The sequence below is a fragment of the Bison bison genome, unplaced genomic scaffold (genome assembly GCF_000754665.1).
Source record: "Bison bison bison isolate TAMUID 2011002044 unplaced genomic scaffold, Bison_UMD1.0 scf7180017864235, whole genome shotgun sequence".
Taxonomy (NCBI): Eukaryota; Metazoa; Chordata; class Mammalia; order Artiodactyla; family Bovidae; genus Bison; species Bison bison.
Window position 1 is genome coordinate 7,162,540 of NW_011494807.1, and position 17,867 is coordinate 7,180,406.

At 40.7% G+C, this 17,867-nt stretch overlaps 2 protein-coding genes across 6 annotated transcripts in view; both read right to left on the minus strand.

The window, feature by feature from the left end:
* Nucleotides 1–2,990: 2,990 nt before the first annotated feature.
* LOC104993186 (transcription factor BTF3-like) lies at nucleotides 2,991–3,850 on the minus strand. Of its 3 annotated transcripts, XM_010846322.1 has the most exons (3): nucleotides 3,836–3,850; nucleotides 3,196–3,631; nucleotides 2,991–3,084 (listed from the first exon to the last, which is right to left on the minus strand). In XM_010846322.1, the coding sequence occupies exons 2-3, from the start codon at nucleotides 3,629–3,631 to the stop codon at nucleotides 3,035–3,037; spliced, it is 486 nt and encodes a 161-aa protein (XP_010844624.1). In that variant the 5' UTR covers nucleotides 3,836–3,850; the 3' UTR covers nucleotides 2,991–3,034. The 3 variants fall into 3 exon arrangements, with proteins under 3 accessions (XP_010844624.1, XP_010844623.1, XP_010844622.1); XM_010846321.1 differs by lacking the exon at nucleotides 3,836–3,850 and having other exon boundaries at nucleotides 3,196–3,802; XM_010846320.1 differs by lacking the exon at nucleotides 3,836–3,850 and having other exon boundaries at nucleotides 2,991–3,086; nucleotides 3,189–3,802.
* A 926-nt stretch (nucleotides 3,851–4,776) lies between these two features.
* The window catches only part of LOC104993188 (chromosome unknown open reading frame, human C5orf63), a 24,062-nt gene continuing 10,971 nt past the window's right edge, over nucleotides 4,777–17,867 (minus strand). For all 3 annotated transcript variants that reach the window (XM_010846324.1, XM_010846326.1, XM_010846325.1), the window contains 3 exons: nucleotides 11,160–11,280; nucleotides 6,197–6,253; nucleotides 4,777–5,531 (listed from right to left, as the gene is read on the minus strand). In XM_010846324.1, the coding sequence (XP_010844626.1) occupies nucleotides 5,355–5,531; nucleotides 6,197–6,253; nucleotides 11,160–11,273 (348 nt within the window). In that variant the 5' untranslated portion in view covers nucleotides 11,274–11,280 and the 3' untranslated portion in view covers nucleotides 4,777–5,354. The remainder of the gene's footprint in view (nucleotides 5,532–6,196; nucleotides 6,254–11,159; nucleotides 11,281–17,867) is intronic.

Genomic DNA, 17,867 nt, shown 5'->3' on the forward strand with positions numbered 1-17,867 from the left:
AATACAGTTAGAAAGCATGTTTATTTATGTTTCCCTCTATCCCTATAAAATGTATTCATTGGGAGTGTCTCCCTCTGTTTAGGGTAAAATAAAAACTCGGTAGTGTTAGGAATATTTTGAGCATTCTTAGGCAACAGAAATCTTAGGCAAGTGGTATATCAAGGAAATTAACCCTGAATATTCATTGGCAGGACTGATGGTGAAACTGAAATTCCAATACTTTGGCCATCTGATGTGAAGAGCCAACTGATTGGAAAAGACCCTGATGCTAGGAAAGATTCAAGGCAGGAGGAGAAGGGGATGGCAGAGGATGAGGTAGTTGGATGGCATCACCAACTCAGTTACCGTGAATCTGAGCAAACTCCTGGAGACAGTGAAGGAGGGAAGCCTGACGGGCTGCAGTCCATGGGGTCACAGAGTCAGTCGGACGTGGCTTAGGGACTGAACAACAACAGGCAATAGAAAATCCTTGGCCACTCTAAATCACCTTTAGTGTATCCATTCCTATGTTGATAATGTGGAACTTGGTTTAAAATTACGTCTTACCGTTACCCCAGTGAGAAGCCACGTGCAGTCAGTCAGCTGAGGAAGGAGAAGGTCTTTCTTTCCCTGCTTCTGCCAGGTTCTGATCCTTCTGGGGCTGTGGTGCAGACGTTTCACAGAGACTTCAGCAGGATTGTGGGAGGCTGCACTCCTTGCTGGTATCATTCACCTGCTATTTCCCTGATTCAGGCAAATGCGCTCTCCACTTGAGCAGCCACCTGCTTCCTCAGCCCGAGGAACCAGTCTTCTCCCTCTACTTCACCTCTTCTGAGGCCTGCCTGTGCCCAAGGCTTTCCCTAGCCAGTCTCTCACATTTGGCACACATCTGATCCCTGAACATACACCTACCTACCCCTTCTTCCTTGGACAAACTCGGGGCAGCAGCTGTCCTCCTTTACTCCACTCAGAAATGCTTGTAAGCTCTTCTTTCACGTAATTGTCTAGATGGGAACTAGACCACTGTGTTCTTCCTTCCCAGCGACACATATGAGGCTTTCTGATGAACTGCACTTATGTCCCTTGCTCTTGACACTACGTGACCCCAACTTTTTACTTTGGTGGGAAGTGGGAGCATATTTTTCTTTTAAAACATCCTCCAAATATCCTCTCTTGTCCCCAGCAACCCTTACATGATCCCGTATTTCCTTTGGAATGTAGCACCTCATGTGTCTTTGTGCCTCAGCCACCACTTTAGTTTTAACACCTTGCGAGTACATGGTGGGTTTGTTTGCTTGTTTGAAACCCTAATGTCAGAAATGTGTTGTCTGGGTGCAGCCCCTGCAGATCCTCCACACCTGTGATCACCTGGCTATCCTCAAGCAAGAAGGGGTCCAAGAGAACAAGCTCCAGGGTCTCCGGGCAGCCCCGATTTCTGAAGGGAACCAGTGGATTCTCTCCCTCTTAGCTCAGCAGAGCCTGAAGCTCTTGGATCAACAGCCCTAGGACACGGGCCATGTAGCTTTCAAGTTGCCTGGAGCAGGGAGGAAGGAACACAGGGTGCCCAGACACACGAGAGGGTGATCTCGTCTATGGCCCCCTCAGCCCTGGTTGTAATGAAGATGTCAGTGTCCTGCAGGGCTCCTCAGGGGACTTCTGAGCTTAGCATGCTTGAGGACTAGGAGGACTGAGAAGGGCTGGAGTAGAGAGGCCAGATACCTCTGAGGACTCAGGAGCCAGAAGGGGTGACTTTGGGCTAGGGCGGGGAGTAAGGGAGGGCACTGCTGCAGGGAAAACACCAACTTACCTGAGGTCCTGCACAGGGTGGACCCCTATCTGTCTCATCAGTCTCATGTCCTTCCCTTCTCCCCGCTTCATGCCAGCCACACAAAGCCACCTGCCATTTTCTAAATATGCCATGCCTGTCCACACTCTTCCTTTTCACCTAATTTAAGTCTAATTTTCTGTGACGTCTTCCTGCCACGTTCCCCATCAGGCTGCTGTACCGTTTTCCACATGTCTCAGCTCCAGCTCTCACAATGCTACGTCACAGTGCTTTGTTAATTTGCCTCTCTCTGCTGCCCCAGACAGTGAGTGTCTCTGAGACAAGGACTGTGCCTGATTCACTTTTATACTCCTACCACCTCCCATTGAACTTCAGTGTTGTAAGGACTTGTATTAGTTTTCTATTGCTGTGTAAAAAATTACAACAGACTTAGCAGCTTGAAACAACACACATTTAATATCTCATAGTGTCTGTGGATCAGATGTCCAGCCGTGGTGTGGCTGAATTCTCGGATCAAACTCTCACTGAGCTGAACCCAAGATATAAATAACCCAGGGCTGTGATGCTCACCTGGGTTTCATGGGCCTCTTCTAGACTCACTGATTGTTAACAGGATTCATGTCCTTGGAGCTGTAGGACTGATGTCATTTTCCTGCGGGCTGTTGGCCAGGTACTACTCTCAGCTCCCAGAGGCTGCCCAGTTCCTTGCCTCATTGGCAGTTCACAACACTGATGTCTGATTCTTTCCAGGCTGGTAGGAGCACATCTTTCTCTTTCTCTCTCTTTTCTTTTTTCACTAGGCAAAGAATTTTATTTATCTTTGTTTCAAACTTTATTCTTAGGCTTCTTCAGCTTAATTAGCTGCAGAGAATGAATTGTATATAAGCAAAACGGAAAAGAGCTGCAGTGTCCAGGCACTTAGGATTAAAAATATTAAGAGATCTAGATTTTATCAGATCCATAAACAAAAATTTAAAAAGTAGTCGTAATATAAAATAGCAGCTTCCAGTAACTTCTTCAAGATTTATTTTCTTCAGAAGTTAATTCAGTTTGTTTCATTCTTGGAGGCCTCATCAAAATTCTCCACAAGATTTGAACTTCATCATCATCATCCTCTCCAGTGGCAAGGGGTGCTTTTCCATCCACAGATTGTTAATTCAGTTTGTTTCATTCTTGGAGGCCTCATCAAAATTCTCCACAAGATTTGAACTTCATCATCATCATCCTCTCCAGTGGCAAGGGGTGCTTTTCCATCCACAGATTGTTAATTCAGTTTGTTTCATTCTTGGAGGCCTCATCAAAATTCTCCACAAGATTTGAACTTCATCATCATCATCCTCTCCAGTGGCAAGGGGTGCTTTTCCATCCACAGATTGTTAATTCAGTTTGTTTCATTCTTGGAGGCCTCATCAAAATTCTCCACAAGATTTGAACTTCATCATCATCATCCTCTCCAGTGGCAAGGGGTGCTTTTCCATCCACAGATTGTTTGGGCAGAGCTTCAGCCAGTCCCCTTAAACTGACCAGACTGTCTGTGCCAAGTTGGTTTAAGATGCTAGGGAGAATTTCTGCCAGTTGCTTTGACTCAGCATGGCCTGTAATGGTGAAGGTGTTCGCTTCCAGAGATGCCTGAACTTTAGGGTTGTTAAAGTGGATCACTGTTCCTTGATTTGTGAACATATTCACCTCTTCGATACCAGAGATATTGTTTCCCCCAACTTCTTTAAAAGAGAACTGAAGTTTTTTGTCATCTACTGTGGCTGTTCTACGAGCCACCTTCTTTCTGCAAGCAGTTCCTTTCCCACCAATGCGCACTTGTGCCTGCAGTTTGTTGAGCTTCTCTTGGTTCGTGATAGTTTCTTTCATCTTGTTGGAGTGGAAATGGGGGTGTGTGGGGGACTAGGCTTGGCACTCAGGTGGTCTTGGGCACACCAGCTGAGGCTAGGCACACACATGTGGGGACGCAAGATGGCAGCTAGAGAGGGAGCACATCTCTTTGATTTCATTTTCTGCAACCAGCCAGAGAACCAGGCTGCTTTTAATGGGCTCACCTGATTAGACCAGGCCTACCCTAGATCATCTTCCTTTTGCCCTGTAATGTAACATAATTCATCATATCCATGAGTTTCACCCACTCAAAGGGGAGAGAACACAAGGGTAATGGTTCATTGGGGTCCTCCTAGAATTTTGCCTACCATAGGGCTCAATGAATATTTATAAAATCAAATGACATATGTTCCAAAATGTATAAATTAGAAATGCTGACATTCAATTGTAAGATTTTTTTTTTCCTGTTGTTACTTTGGAAGGTTTCTAAAGTTGTTTCTTAATTTGTATTGGTCCAGAATGGTTAAGAACACTTTACGTGAGATAACACAGGTGGTACTAGAGATTTGGGGTGTGTGGCAAGACCTAGTCTAACATCTGACTGGCTGTGTGACTTAGTTAACTTCCTGAAACTCTGAATGTCAGAGTCCTTTTCATGTACAAAATGAGGGGGGTGGATCTAAACAATGTCTAAGATTGGCCAGCTTTAAAATTCTCTAATTTCAAAGACTAACTCATACTGATAAAATTAAAATCCAGCTAAGTGACTCACAATATCCAAATTCATTGAAGTAGTTCACAAAAGAATTTCATTATAGATGAAATTGCAATGGTGTGATTTTAAGAGAAAAAGGCAGTTTTGTTTTTAAATGAATTGATTCCTCTATTGGCTGAACCTGACTATAAATTAAGAGAACACAACTACAGTTTTAATACTTTACATAAGGTGGTAAAGAGTATTTTGTCTTTAGGTGACATATCTGTTCAGTTATGGTCCGACATGAATTTTCCCCAAGATATTAAAACCTGATAAAACCGCTGTCTTAAAATATGCTCAATTAACTCAATTGATGGTAACTGAAAAACTATGAAAGGCAGTACTCAGATATTACCAATCAGTTCACTGACTATGCATAAAATATGCTGAGATTCTTACATACATTTTGGGGTTCAAGTCTTTTGTTTTTCTCAAATGAAATGAATTTGGCTAGGATAGTTTATTCTCTTCTGTACAAAAAAATAAGCTCTAATTTTAAACAGGTATTATTAAATTCCTCTGAAATAGACTTCATGCAGATGTATTTGTTAAAACATCCTTTTATTGACTGTGTAGAGTTATTAGCAATTCACATTTCACTTTATCTACCAAGTGGAAGAACATTTATTCTTTCATTAAAAAGTTAAGCCCTTAGGGCAGCAGCAGGGACAGAGCCGCCTTCTTATAAACGGCTCAGTCCAGTGAATGTGAGATGCTTCCATAGTAATACAAAAGAGTAAAATAAATAAAACAAGTGGATTTCTCCTGCCTTCCATCATCCCCTCCCTGACAATACACCCCACTTATTTTATAAAATGCCAGCATGTAAACAGTTCCCACAGTGGTACTTCCATTAATCACAAAAGGAATATCACTATTTGGCACCCCTGAGTTCAGAACATCTGTAGAGCTGTGCGAAAATGACAAAAGGAGTTTGAAGACACAGTCATTTCCTCAGGAAAACACGTTCTGGACAGAGAAGGTAGAAAATCATGAGGGTGTTTGTCAGCCTCCTGCACCTTGCTGCTCAAGCTTCTGGAGCTGTTTCTCAAGTTTTGAGAGGTTTACTCGATGCATCATCAGAAACTGGCCATTCAAATGAAAGACAGGGATGTCAAATTTATACCTGTCATACCAAGCAGAGTTTTCTGGAAGTGTGATGTCCACCTCCTGTAATATAAACTGAAACAGAGACAGACTAAAGCTCTATTTTTCAGCAACATGGAACAATGCAATGGTTATAGTGACAAACTGATCACCAGACCACTTCTAACACTCAGAGATTTTTTTTACTGTTATTGTTTGTTTGAGGTCCACAGTCATCTAATGACCTTGATTTCCCTAACCTGATTGATTTCTTCATATTCCTTAATTTGCCAGTTCGCTACTTTTCTGTTATATCTGTTAGGTTCTGCATTACTACTCAGTTGAAATGAAATAAACTATGTCCCCAACTGGGAAGCTGCCTGAGACTCAAGAAAGACATGTTTGGACTGGAAGATTGGGAAAGGTGTCACAGTTTGCAACTGGAAAACACTTCCATGGAAATGACAAAATAACATAAAAGGAATAGGGACAAAAGCTTAAAGCATGAATACCGTACCTGCTAGTCAACTTTGACTCATTTTAACAGTCAGAGTAAGAAAACCAGTGCAGCTCAGAGAAAAACACTTAGGTGTAATGACTTTTATGGAAATCAGCACTAAAATCTCTCTGAAGAACAGAAAGAAAATTTAAATGAAAAACCATTCAATGTCTTTTCCTAAGAAAGGATCCAGACAGATGCTTTGTCTTACACTACATATACTATCCATTCCGTATACTAAAGCTATAGTGTATCATATTACCCGGTTTCTGTAAGGCTCCAGTACTTCCTTGGCTTCATCACAAAGGGGACATGGATCCTATAGGAAGAAAACAGCCATTAATCCCAAAGAAATGGCATTCAGCCTGACAAAAGCCACAAGAAGCAGATTATACTTAAAGGACTATTTTCTCCCAGGTTAATTATACTGTTTTGTTTCCAAAGCAAACACTGCTATAGGATCTTATAAATAGCTAGTATTCCATGGTAAATGGGCTTTTGGCAATTTTTAATTGTGTTTTGATTTTTTTCTCTACAAGCATATTTATCTAATAAATGTTGATGCTTACATGTTACACATATATATGTGTGGATATATGTACACACAACACATTTAGATGTTTATATGTTCTTATTACTGGTTTAGTATAATTGATACCTGGGAAGATCATTTTCCAAACATCTATAGTTTTAGGGCTTTGTCCTTCCTAGATGAGGAGCACCTTCTAGGCCTGGCTGATATTGCCAGAATATCTTAAAATCTGTTTTGACTGGGGGGCACTGAGCTTTGCCAGCCTGTTTTTCCATTTATTTTATCTTTGTTTTTCTTTGGCCATGCCATGCGGCTTGAGGGATCTTAGTTCCCTGACCAGGGATTGAACCTGGACCCATAGCAGTGAAAGCATGGAGTCCTAAGCCCTGGGCTGCCAGGAAGTCCCCAGCCTGTTTTTCCTAATAACCCACTGGGATGGAGTTAGATAGTTACTGCCCCGTCTTTAGGAGGGAAAAATCTCTTTACTTTGGGTGCTGATTTTACCAACTCATTAATGTTTTGTCAGTTTTATCACTATAAGTGTCAGCAGTAGGAGAAGGCAATGGCACCCCACTCCAGTACTCTTGCCTGGAAAACCCCATGGACGGAGGAGCCTGGTGGGCTTCAGTCCATGGGGTGGCTAAGAGTCGGACATGACTGAGTGACTTCGCTTTCACTTTTCACTTTCATGCATTGGAGAAGGAAACAGCAACCCACTCCAGTGTTCTTGCCTGGAGAATCCCAGGGACAGGGGAGCCTGGTGGGCTGCCGTCTGTGGGGTCGCACAGAGTCGGACACGACTGAAGCGACTTAGCAGCAGTAGGTTTCCCAGAGTAACTCCACCGTAGGAGCATGCAAGTTTCAGTGGCTGTTGTCTGCACTCTGTCTAGAGGAGAAGTCTGCCGAGAATGCTATGGACCATTGGCAGATTTTAAAGGCTTGTGAGGCTCTGACTCAGAGAACAAGGACTACTGTAGGTTCTCTTGTATGAGCTAAAAACAGATTCAGCATTACTGATGCTTATATAAAACGGGCTTTTTAACAGGATAGAAAACGATGAGCTGTTATGGAGGCCCTTCCTCCAGCTTAACTCACCATATTTTGAAACAAGAGCCCAGATCATCAAAAGACATTTTCCTTCAGAAAGGTCTTTCTGGCCCTATTTTCCTGCTTCAGAGAATTGGGCTCATTATGTTATTATTAGCATTATAATAAACAGATTATGGATAGTCTGTGATTTTTAAGATAACCACATTAAAATTTTCTGAAAAAGTTCAAAAAAGTCAAGAGAGGATCTTAAAAGCAAAAGCAAAACAAAAACCAGGGAAATTGCAGAAGTATTTGCTTTTATAATAAAGAACTTTAGTAGATCTAGGATCACTTTTTTTCTCTTTTTCTAAACCCAGGGACCATGGAAGTCTGGGCAAATTATCACGTGTGTATGTATTTTTATGAGGAAAGGTTCATCAAATTTAAAGAAATCTATGAACTGAAAAATGACAAGATGGTAAAGAATGCAGGAGATGTGAGTCTGATCCCTGGGTCAGGAAGATCCCCTAGAGAAGGGAATGGCTGCACACTCCAGTATTCTTACCTGGAGAATGGCATGGACAGAGAAGCCTGGCAGGAGTCCATAGGGTTGCAAAGAGTTGGACACAACTGAGCAACTAACAAACACACCCTAGCTACAGATGGCCCAGGGACTGGCCAGTCATAGACAATGGATAGTGTGAGGCTTTTGCTGGGGTTTCTGTAGATACCTGAAATGTGAGATCTGGGATTGGGATTGCTGCAGTCATTCATCTAAAGAGCCAGAGTGTGCACTGCTTTAACTCAGAGAATGTGGAGCTGAAGCGACTGGTAATATGCTTATGTTGCAGAATCAAGCTACTTCTGAAACCAGACTAACCCATAAAATCCCTTTTTCATTTAAGCCACTCTGGGAAGTACTTTCTATTATTTATAACTGGAAGAGACCTGAAATGTACTTTTTCTTTCAGAGAACTGGGAACTCCTGGAGGTGACAGTAATATCTTGTATTCTAATGACACAAATGAAGGGGGTTCAGTACAAGTTTTAAGCTGAATGGAAGATTAGTGGAATTTTTTTTTTGGGGGGGGCACATGTGTTGGCTTACTTAGGCGTCCCTGGTGGCTCAGATGGTAGAGTGCCAGCAATGTGGGAGACTTGGGTTTGATCCCTGAGTCAGGAAGATACCCTAGAGGAGCAAATGGCAACCCACTCCAGTATTCTTGCCTGGAAAATCCCATGGACAGAGGAGCCTGGCAGGCTACAGTCCATGGGGTCACAAAGAGTTGGACACGACTGAGCGACATCACTTTCTTTTTTGGCTTACTTGGCTATTGTTCAAACTGAAAAATAGTGCAGAATAGTTAGGCTGAATGAGCACCATTAACCTTAAGGAATTATTTTATTTTTGTGGTTAATTTTCATATGCATTTCTCATATGTAGACACAGATTATGAAATATTTTCGTTCCATAATAGTGCAATATACTATTATGAATATGAAAAGTAGTTAAGATTATTTTCAGTTAATTTTAAAATTTTATTAGATAATTGTCAGATATATTCAATTGCTAAAATGCCTGAAATGTGAGTAAGTCTATTAAACAAGAGACCTTTTTTGCTTGAATTGCAGTATTTTTCACTAAAGTTAATTCTGTTACCCAGCACTTTATTTCTTTTTTGACTATAAATCACACAAAGTAATGTTAATTAGCAAAACGAAATCCATAATATTTGTCTTATAAGTTTTACAGGAAAAATCTCTTAAAAAATTCACACTTACTTTATGGCTTAAAACTAGTGTTAGGGATAAGAAAATAAGTAGTCAGTCCTCATTATTTGTGGATTCTGTATCTGCGAATTCATCTATTCACTAAAACTTATTTGTAATCCTAAAATTAACACCCAAGCTTTTGCAGTCATTCACGGATGTGCAGTTGCATAGAGCAGTGAAAAATCTGAGTTGCCCAAAGTGTACATTTCCAGCTGAGTTGTTGACAAGATGATGCTCTTTCTAGCTCTCATACTGTAAACAAGTGTCCTTTTCATGATCTACTTCAGTTCAGTTGCTCAGTCATGTCTGACTCTTTGGACTGCAGGATGACAGACATCCTGTCCATCACCAACTCCCGGAGTTTGCTCAAACTCACGTCCATCGAGTCCATGATGCCATCCAACCACCTCATCCTCTGTTGTCCCCTTCTCCTCCTGCCTTCAATCTTTCCCAGCCTCAGGACCTTTTCCAATGAGTTAGTTCTTCGTATCAGGTGGCCAAATCATGATCTACTCAGTGCCATGCTTCTTGCATTTTTGTGTTTTTCTGCCATGTAAAATAACCCAAGTGGAGTGCTGAAGTGCTGTCCAGTATTTCTAAGCATAAGAAGGCTGTGATGTGCCTTAGGGAGAAAGTACTGTGTTAGATAAGCTTTGTTCAGGCATATGTTATGGTGCTGCTGGCCCTGAGCTCAGTGTTAATGGATCATCAGTATATATTAAATAAGGTGCCTTTAAACAGAAACACACATAAAACAAAGTTATGTATTTTTTTCCCCTCCTCTTATCCTCTCTTGACCAACTCCCTAGAGCTTTCTCCTCATCATTTCTCTGAAAATGCTCTTAAGTTTCAATGACCTTCATATTGCCAAATCCACTGGTCAATTTTCAGACTTAATTCTTTCAAACTACCAGCAGTATTTGGCAAAGCTGACCATTTTCCTTAAAACAAAGGTTATTGTATTGATCAACTGACAAAAATGTTGTGACCAGATGCTCAAAAGACTCTAACCCTATATTCCTCCTAGAAGCAGTGGTTACGTACTTGCTAATTCAGTATTTGTAGCGATTTTATAGACTATGACTATCACAAATAACAAGAACTGACTATATTTTTTTTCTTTTTTTTTTTAGACTTTCTTTTTTTTTAATATAAATTTATTTTAATTGGAGGCTAATTATTTTCCAGTATTATATTGGTTTTGCCATACATCAACATGAATCCACCACGGGTGTACACGTGTTCCCCATCCTGAACCTCCCTCCCACCTCCCTGCCCATACCATCCCTCTGGGTCATCCCAGTGCACCAGCCCCAAGCATCCTGTATCATGCATCGAATCTGGACTGGTGATTCATTTCACATATGATATTATACATGTTTCAATGCCATTCTCCCAAATCGTACCACCCTCGCCCTGTCCCACAGAGTCCAAAAGACTGTTCTATACATCTGTGTCTCTTTTGCTGTCTCACATACAGGATTATCGTTACCATCTTTCTAAATTCCCTATATATGCGTTAGTATACTGTATTGGTGTTTTTCTTTCTGGCTTACTTCACTCTGTATAATAGGCTCCAGTTTCATCCACCTCATTAGAACTGATTCAAATGTCAAGAACTGACTATATTTTTAAATGATACACTTGTAAAAATCAGTTCTTTTCTTTCAATGTAATGATTGGATGATAAATATATTAATTTACTCTCTGAAAACAGTGAGACAATGAAGTAGCTGGGTAGGGTAAACTGATGAGTGGGTCTGAAGAAAATTTATACCATTGCTTGCTTTCCTTTCAACATTTTCCCCCTTTCTTAAATGTACAACTTTCTTTTCCCAACATTTGAATACTTCATGTTTCTAAAGTAGTAATTTTACTTTTTCCTCTGTACCTTTGTGAATAAGGTCAGCACAGGCAGAGCAGTCTTTGAGGCAGAGAGATTTCTCAAGAGCAGTTGAAAGGAGTGTTTGGCAAGTTGCATGCTATTTCCTTGAAACCAGAGCATCTTAATTCTGCCAAGAGAAAAATAGATCAGTAAACTTATGTGCCCTAGACTTTGCTCTTTATAATAGGAACAGTAAGCTGCAAGTCTGTAATGGAATTTGAAGACTTCAGATGTGCTTCTTGGAGTCCAAGAGTGGCAGAGAGGCCAAGATGTTTGGCAAGTCTCCATGATGCCTCAGTGTGCACTGGATTCCAAAGAAAAGAGAACTTAGAAGGAGAAAAATCCAAATGTATGGATTAACTATGTGTCTAATCACTTGGTTTCTGTAAGCAAATTGCATGTGTGTGTTAATTAGAATAAAAAATTAAATTTCATCTGTAGGTTTTGCTAGCATCCTGATGATCTTCTAAAATGTGGAAGTTTCCTGACATAGTTTTTATTTGCAGAGGTAGCTTATCTTATTGGTAGGCATTCAACAGTGCCCAGCCACCTTCACGGTAAAGGACCAGTAAGTAAGCAGCACAAGTCTCCAGCTGAAGGTTAAGGCTATTACTTATGAGATCTGTACTCTGCTGCAAGAGGTGGGGGAACACAGAGTGGTACTTAGAGGAACCTACAAGGAGAATTAGGCTGAGCTAACTTGTCAAAAACAAAAATCTACTCAACTCTTTTAAGAAGTATTTTTAAAAGGAGATTGCCATCATTTTTGAAAACATCCACAAATGTACTAGTGTTTCTGCTGGAGATATTCCAATAAGAACAGCTTGGTAACAGCAGCATGTCAAACACTAGGCTTTGAAGTTCTCTCATCCTGCTAGTTTGCATGACATAAGACACCCTACTGATTTCTAGTTATTCTACTGAGCCTCCAGCTTTGTCCTTTAAACTACATATATGATCATTTTACTTTTAAAACATACGCATTGTTGACTTTATTGCTTATCAATAGTCCTAGCATGAATTCATTCCTGGGATCTTCATTTCTTAACTTCTCTTTACTCCATCTCTCCAACTTCATCTATCAGTTTTCCCCCTCCCTTATCTTGGCAAGTTGCAAAGATTTTGTTTCTGTTCCTTGAATAACCAAAGATTATTTCTTCATCAGGATTTCTGCACTTCCTGTCCCCTTGTGTGGAAAACTCTCAAGTAGCTTTTCATTTGGCCTGGGCACATGTCACCTCCTTAGAGATGCCTTAGTGACCTTATCAACATGGGCCAGTCCACCACTCTCCTTCCTCGTACCTTGCTATAGTTTTCGATTATCCTTCACTATCTAAAATTGTTTACCTATATGTTCCCTTTACTACAACACGAGTTCCACAGGAGCAGATACTTATTCACTCCAGTAATTCCTGAGTGTCTACAATTAACCTGGTATATAGTAGCTGTTTAAATAATTGTTTGAATGTTAATAGTATTAGAGTGAGCCTTTCTCCTCCTCTCCAGTTTCACCTCTAACCCTCATCAGACACTCAGTGTGCACAGTTGTCACTATTTGGGCTTCCCTGGCGAATCAGATGGTAAAGAATCTGCCTGCAATGCAGGAGACTTGGGTTCGATCCCTGAGTCAGGAAGATCCCTTGAAGAAGGGAATGGCTACCTACCCACTCCAGTACTCTTGCCTGGAGAATTCCATAGACAGAGGAGCCTGGCGGGCCATAGTCCATGGAGTTGCAAAGAGTTGGATACGACTGAACGACTAACACTTTTTATCCCCCTTTCTCGTTTCACCTCTACCCCTCATCAGACACTCAGGATGCACAGCAGTCACTGGGTAGATCTCATATCATAACTAAAGGTAAGCACTCCTTCGCGTGTCCGCAAGAAGCAGGCAGGGCACCGCAGCTGGTCCCAGCCCTTCCCCACCGTCTTGAGTCTCATTCTGCTCTGCTCCACACAGCATGCCTGTATTAACTGTGCATTGGTCTCTACTGGTGACCAGGCTTCTCAGTGTAAGATTAGCTTCAAACTCATTTCAAACAGAAAGATATGACTTTGAAAGCACTGAACCCATATCAAACTAGAGTAAAGACAGACAAAAGGACTGAATTCTGACCTGTAGAAACAATAATCTTTCCTTCTTTCTTAAACCCTTAGTCTTCCAGTTCTTCCTGGATCTCCCTGTTAACTAAATGATCCTGATAATGCATAAAAAAGAATGTGATAAGAATTCTGCAAGGACTCAGCATTATTCTAAGGCGGACAGTAGATCTAAACAGTTTCACTATATGCTGTGCTACTCTCAACTAAGCGATAAGCCCTGGTGTATATATTTTCCATAAATTCAGCAGAATCAGCACTCCAATAGGTGAATGTGGTTGGAGACAGTAGCTTCAAAACATGTTTCTGTCTACAGAGGATACAAATGAAGGGGGAAAGTAGAATGCTAGCCATGTTTACACTAGATACAAATTTCTGCATGGCTGGTTTGGGGGAGGCATTATGTTAATAGTGACACACCCTCCTAGGGTACGAAGGTAAAGAAGCTGTACTAAATGGAGAAAGAAAATTCTGAAGATCAGTTTTGTGAGAGTAAAAACAGAAAGGCAGCCCTGGAAATGAGAAGGAGCAGGCCATGTAAGGCAGTGAGCTAAGATGACAACCAGGATAGTGAACAGCAGCTGTGTGCTCTGGGTGGAAGGATTTAAGATTTATTGATGTCTGCTGGTAAGGAATAGAAAACTTATTGCTTTTAGCTAGCTAAGTTGAGACTGAGGTGCTAAGGCTTTTGTAAAAAAAAAAAAAAATCACAATCACAGTGGAAATCTGCTTTAGTATTTCCAACATGACAAAACACAGCATGCGGTCTTGGTTGCACCCAAGAGAAATAAAACCTGTCATAGTAAACAGAGTTGCTATTCATTCCAGATTTGGAAGAATACTTGTTCAACTAACCCAGAAAGCTAAATAAAGTCTTCAGAGATGCCACTACCATTCTGCCTAAACTAGTTCTCTTCTCCATGTTAGTCTCCATTTCGCCTTTTTCCCCCCATGTGAATTTAATCACTTAAACATGGAACATTTGTTCATTGAGAAATGCATTAGCATTATGCAGTTTTACTACCTGCATATTTTCCAAATGCCCTGAGGCACATGCATTTTACCACACTGTTAAATTAACTTATTTCTTTGTAAGCACTGTATTATAAAATTATATTGGAGTCTGATATATATATATATAAAATTCCCTATACCTCTCCTAGGCAGAAATAAGATATTAAGGCTAAAGTTCTGACCACTGGAGTTCACTTAGTTTTAGAAATAAAAAGTAAAATGAAAAATGGTACACTCCAATTGGAATCCCATAATATTCTTCTTAGAATATTTTATTAACTCTGTAAACCCTAATGCCATTGCTGTCAATGTCATATTCACCCAATCATGCCTTCTTGAAGTAAAATCTTAATACAGACTACTCTGTCAATGTGACGTTTTCATAGAACATAGTTCTATTATTTTTGAACAGTATCTTAGCACAGTAAGAAATATTCTGAAAGGTGGTCTGTACCTGTTGGCTCATGACTAGGAGGACAACACTTTTTTGATTATGTCACTGAATTTTGTCGTGAAATGTGTGTCTTTACTACACACACACACACACACACACACACACAATTTTATCCTTTGTATTCTGTTACATGCCTATGTAATATAAGCAAAAAGAGCTGTGTGCATAGTATCAAAAAAGCACAGTTGGGTCACCTTTGTCACAGCCAAAAAAAAAAAGTATAAGATTGGATTTAGAATGTGTCTAAAACAAATTCCACAGCCTAACAATAAACATGGTGACTCCTGCTGTTTCAAGTACATGGCTGCTCAAAGGCATGGATCACCCCAAAAGAGAGAGGGAATGCTGGCTTTTCAACAGAACTGAGACTGACTTCAGTGGTCTTATGGCCGAATCAAATACAGCATGAGGGAGGGCTGACTGGACCCAATTCCCTCCTCCTTGAAGCAATATAAGAAGGGTAACTTTATAGCGTTTTCCCTGCAAAGCACTGAAGGGCATACCATTAAAGCAACTGATCACAGGACAGAAAGAAGCCAGGGTCATTTGCGCCTTTCTTAAGGATTATTCATTTCTTGCATGAGGAGCTGCTCATGCTGCTCTGGCTGCACATCACCTTTGTGGGGCTCCTGGATTCTTCAAATGCTGTGTGTGTCTGATTAGAAGGCAAACAACATTGTTCTCATTTGAGGAGAGAAACTGACCTTCACAGATCAGAATTTTTATTCATTCAAAGAATCCTTTGGCACACCGAGTCTCCAAGCTCACATGATCTCTCATCAGTAAGCTGCAGTGTTGTTAGTTCATGTGCAAAGTCAAAAGTCTATATAAGCTCAGGTACCACCTTCATTCAGTTCAGTTCAGTTTAGTCACTCAGTTGTGTCCAACCCTTTGCAACCCGATGAACTGCAGCACACCAAGGCTTCCCTGTCCATCACCAACTCCAAAAGCTTGCTCAAACTCATGTCCATTGAATTGGTGATGCCATCCAACCAATTCATCCTCTGTCGTCCCCTTCTCCTGCATTCAATCTTTCCCAGCATCAGGGTCTTTGCAAATGAGTCAGTTCTTCACATCAGATGGCCAAAGTATTGGAACTTCAGCTTCAGCATCAGTTCTTCCAATGAATATTTAGGACTGATTTCCTTTAGGATTGACTGGTTTGATCTCCTGGCAGTCCAAGGGACTCTCAAGTCTTCTCCAATACCACAGTTCAAAAACATCAATTCTTCGGCATTCAGCTTTCTTTATAGTCCAACTCTCACTTCCATATATGAATACTGGAAAAATCATAGCTTTGAATAGAGGGACTTTTGTTGGCAAAGTAATGTCTCTGCTTTTTATTTATTTATTTTTTTGCTGTACCACAGAGCATGTGGGATCTTAGTCCCCTGGCCAGGGTTCGAACCCATGCCACTGTATCAGAAGTGCAGTCTTAACCACTGGACAGGGAACCAGGGAAATCCCAATGTCTCTGCTTTTTAATATGCTGTCTAGGTTGGTCACAGCTTTTCTTCTAAGGAGCAAGTGTCTTTTAATTTCATGGCTGCAGTCACCATCTGCAGTGATTTTGGAGCCCCCCAAAATAAAAAGTCTGTCACTGTTTCCATTGTTTCCCCATCTATTTGCCATGAAGTGATGGGACTGGAGGCCATGATCTTCATTTTTTGAATGTTGAGTTTCAAGCCAGTTTTTTCACACTCCTCTTTCACTTTCATCAAGAGGCTCTTTAGTGCCTCTTTGCTTTCTGCCATGAGGGTAGTGTCATCTGCATATCTGAGGTTACTGATATTTCTCCCTGCAATCTTGATTCCAGCTTGTGCTTCACCAGCCCAGCATTTCACATGATGTACTCTGTATATAAGTTAAATAAGCAGGGTGACAATACACAGCCTTGATGTACTCCTTTCTTAAATTGGAACCAGTCTGTTGTTCCATGTCTGGTTCTAATTGTTGCTTCTTGACTGCCTACAGATTTCTCAGGAGGCAGGTAAGGTGGTCTGGTATTCTCTTCTCTTTCAGAATTGTCTAGTTTGTTGTTATCCACACAGTCAAACGCTTTAGCATAGTCAATGAAGCAGATGTTTCTCTGGCATTCTCTTGCTTTTTCTATGATCCAACGGATGTTGGCAATTTGATCTCTGGTTCTTCTGCCTTTTCTAAATCCAGCCTGTACATCTGGAAGTTCTCAGTTCACATATTGTTGAAGCCTAGCTTGGAGAATGTTGAGCATTACTTTGATAGTGTGAGATGAGTGCAGTTGTGCAGTAGTTTGAGCATTCTTTGGCATTGCCTTTCTTTGGGATTGGAATGAAAACTGACCTTTTCCAGTGCTGAGTTTTCCAAAATTGCTGGCATATTCAATGTAGTTCTTTCACAGCATCATCTTTTAGGATTTGAAATTGCTCAGCTGGGAATTCCATCACTTCCACTAGCTTTGTTTGTAGTGATACTTCCTAAGGCCCACATGACTTCACACTCCAGGATGTCTGGCTCTAGGTGAGTGATCATACTATCATCATGGTTATCTGGGTCATTAAGGGTCTTTTTTGGGTCTTATAGTTCTTCTGTGCATTCTTGCTATCTCTTCTTAATATCTTCTGCTTTTGTTAGGTCCATACCATTTCTATCCTTTATTGTGCCCATCTTTGCATGAAATGTTCCCTTGGTATCTCTAATTTTCTTGTAGAGATTTTCAGTCTTTCCCATTCTATTGTTTTCCTCTATATTTTTGCACTGATCACTGAGGAGGGCTTTCTTATCTCTCCTTGCTATTCTTAAGAACTTTGCATTCAGATGGATATATCTTTCATTTTCTCTTTGCCTTTCACTTCTCTTCTCAGCTAGTATAAGGTCTCCTCAGACAACCATTTCTCTTTTTTGCATTTCTTTCTCTTGAGGATGGTTTTGATCACCGCCTTCTATATAATGTTACGAACCTCCATCTATAGTTCTTTAGGCATTCTATCTATCATATCTAATCCCTTCAATCTATTTGTCACTTCTACTGTATAATCATAAGAGATTTTATTTAGGTCATACCTGAATGATCTAGTCATTTTCCCTACTTTCTTCAATTAAGTCTGAATTTTGCAATAAGGAGTTCATGATCTGAGCCACAGTCAGCTCCTGGTCTTATTTTTGCT

Bases quoted from the DNA above. Each gene is read 5' to 3' on its own strand.
- LOC104993186 (XM_010846320.1), bottom strand. From the start codon at position 3,631: ATGAAAGAAACTATCACGAACCAAGAGAAGCTCAACAAACTGCAGGCA. The intron at 3,087-3,188 runs GTGGAGAATTTT...ATGATGATGAAG, and splicing joins GATGATGAAGTTCAAATCTT to TTCAAATCTTGTGGAGAATT.